Source organism: Anastrepha obliqua, chromosome 2, assembly GCF_027943255.1.
Source record: "Anastrepha obliqua isolate idAnaObli1 chromosome 2, idAnaObli1_1.0, whole genome shotgun sequence".
In the NCBI taxonomy this organism is placed as follows: Eukaryota; Metazoa; Arthropoda; class Insecta; order Diptera; family Tephritidae; genus Anastrepha; species Anastrepha obliqua.
Genome location: NC_072893.1, coordinates 46,145,878 through 46,148,747, shown reverse-complemented (window position 1 = coordinate 46,148,747; position 2,870 = coordinate 46,145,878). Strand labels below are relative to the sequence as shown.

At 38.7% G+C, this 2,870-nt stretch overlaps 1 protein-coding gene across 1 annotated transcript; it reads right to left on the bottom strand.

Annotated features, from left to right (window-relative positions):
- Positions 1–1,586: 1,586 nt before the first annotated feature.
- On the bottom strand, positions 1,587–2,870 carry LOC129237840 (dysbindin protein homolog). Its single transcript, XM_054872793.1, has 3 exons — positions 2,217–2,870; positions 1,981–2,142; positions 1,587–1,902 (listed from the first exon to the last, which is right to left on the bottom strand). The coding sequence occupies exons 1-3, from the start codon at positions 2,788–2,790 to the stop codon at positions 1,802–1,804; spliced, it is 837 nt and encodes a 278-aa protein (XP_054728768.1). The 5' UTR covers positions 2,791–2,870; the 3' UTR covers positions 1,587–1,801.

Below are 2,870 nucleotides of genomic sequence, written 5' to 3'. Positions count from 1 at the left end.
GGAGAAACATTTTCTAAGTCTTGAGAACTTAGATATGTCCTCCAGTTCTTCACAATACCTCCTCCAGAATTCTTCCCTTGCTTTCTTTAATTTACCTCTTATACCTTCTACTCAAATATGAACGAGACGGTATCAATAAAACGGTCCGCGGATGACATATGGCAAAAATACATTTTTTATTTTTTGGTAGGACTGTTATAAGCTTACATGGCAAATTTCAGCGTGATATGTCACATAGTTTGTTTTCTGTGCTACTGTAAACAAGTCAAGCTCGAGTGTGTTCTTCGAATTTAACGATGGAAATTCAAAGAATTTGTTTGAAATTTTGTTATTCCAACAAAATTTCGGCTTCAGACGCCTTAAAAATGTTGCAGACAACCTATGGGGACTGTGCTCTATCGCGTGCACGTGTTTTCCAGTGGTACAAATCGTTCAAAGAGGGCCGTACATCAACCCAAAAAACCACGCCAAAGTCGCTCAAAAATTAAGGTTATGCTGACTGTTTTTTTTTTCGATTACGAAGGTGTGGTGCACTCGGAGTTCCTTCCGCAAGGCCGATCGGTTAACGCTGAATATTATTTAGACGTTTTAAAGCGTTTGCGCGAGAACATTCGTCTTAAAAGGAAGGAATTGTGGAACAACAAGTCATGGTTCTTGCATCACGATAATGCACCAGCTCACACATCACGTCTTGTTCGTGATTATTTGAACAAAAATAATGTTAATATCGTTCCGCAAGCACCGTATTCGCCTGATATGGCTCCATGTGACTTTTTCCTGTTTCCCAAGCTCAAATTGCCGCTCCGTGGAAAACATTTTGAGACAATTGAAGTCATAAAAGAGAATTCGAAGAACACACTCGAGCTTGACTTGTTTACAGTAGCACAGAAAACAAACTATGTGACATATCACGCTGAAATTTGCCATGTAAGCTTATAACAGTCCTACCAAAAAATAAAAAAATTATTTTTGCCATATGTCATTCGCGGACCGTTTTATTGATACCGTCTCGTTCGTATTTGAGTAGAAGGTATGTATTGAAACTATTTCGATAGCCTTCGCAACCCTCTGTCGTCTTTGACGCATTTGCTGCATTGTGAAGCCTTCTTGTTTCTCTTCTTAGTAGTTCGAGCGCCCTGGTCCACCATGAGTTTGTTTGGTTTGCTTACTGAAGAAGATCTACGAAAAGCTTCATCCATTGCAGATGTCAACAAATTCACGTTATTTTCCAAGCTGGAGACGTTAATTGTTTCCTCCTCTTCAGGGAGATCTGACTTAGCCATAAAGAACTTTCTCCAATTTGCCGTTCTTGGATTCCTATAGAGAGGTCGTTCAGATTGTTCGATGTTGGCTGTGAACACCATTCTATAGTGGTCCGAAAAGGAGTACTTCAGTGAAACATGCCAATTGTCAGCCCTTACTGAGCCTGACTATCGAGTATGTAAATGCCATTTCCACCGACTTTTCAAAGGGCGCCTTAGACCGATACCACGAAGTTTGTCTATTTTAAATGCGTTTAGAAAATGGAACGACTAAAAGACGTTTAATATTATATAATAATAAAACAAGATATAAAAAACTTTAAATTAAATATGTATAAGTATACGTCTCTATAGTATATTTTTTACCTCTTTATAGCTTAACAAATTACTATCCTAGAGAGCGTCCAATGCATGCAAGATGCGACTCTACTGATATGTCTGTCTGTCTATATATATATACAAAAAGTTTAATAGCATAAAAGGCACTGACGGTGTAAATCTTATAAACAACACAAATATTTATGGAATATTAAAATTCGTTATCCGTTCAGAAAATCTTCGAGTGCATCCTTAGTAGTAACATCTTCAAGCACAACTTCTTCGAGCGCAACTGATTGTGGCAAAGCCTCATTTTGAATTTCTGCAAATAGTTAAAGTGAACAGTTAATATTAACCACATTTAATTTTACGAGCTGCTGATGTTCTAATTCATACTCACTTGGTAATGTACCCTTTGTTTTGAACTCCACCAAATCACCACGGAATGCATCCTCAAATACAGCTTGCCGTTCGCGTTGTAATTGCCGTAATTGCTGTTCGTGCTTTCGTATCTTCTCTTGGTGTTCTGCTGCGACACGTTGACGGTAGGACTCTAACTCGACTGTGCGGTTAATTAATAAACAAATTCAATAACTGTAAATAGTAATATTCATATTTTCGTTAAAATATACTAACTCATTTTCATTTGTTTAAATTGCGATAATTCGCACTGTTTGTGCAGCATAAACTCTTGTAAGTCGCACTCTTCACACAAGTCTTCCAATCGTTCCAATTCTGTTTCTACCGATGCGCTCAGTGTATTCACCTTTTCCAACGTTTCCGCGCTCTCGCGTAGTTTCTCAACTAACGTTGGTATCCCCGACAAACAGGTTATCAGATCTGTCATATCCACATGCAGCACTTTGGTGCGTTGCCCAATCAGTGCGATCTGTGTGGCCACCTGAGCCGCTTGTGTTGCATTATCCTCATTCGCATCATGCAACATTTTCCAATCGTTTTCATATTTCGCAAGCAAATTACAACCAGCAGCCATGTTGGCATCCACTGGTATTATCAAGTCGCTGCCGGAAAGATGGCTAAACGTATTGGAACTTCGATTGCTATGTAGACTCTCGTCCAAAGTGGGCGTAGTGGCATTGCTACTCGTGGCCGAAGCCTGTCTTTGCCGATATTGTTGCTGCAAATTTTCTGTAATGACGAAGCCTTCCTGAATAGCATTGTTAAATTTTTTGCGCAAGTTTTCAAACATTATCGGTAAAGTTTCGTCGAACACTTCCTATAATCTTCAAAAATATACAATTAATTGTCACAAATAAATTTTGTAAATAG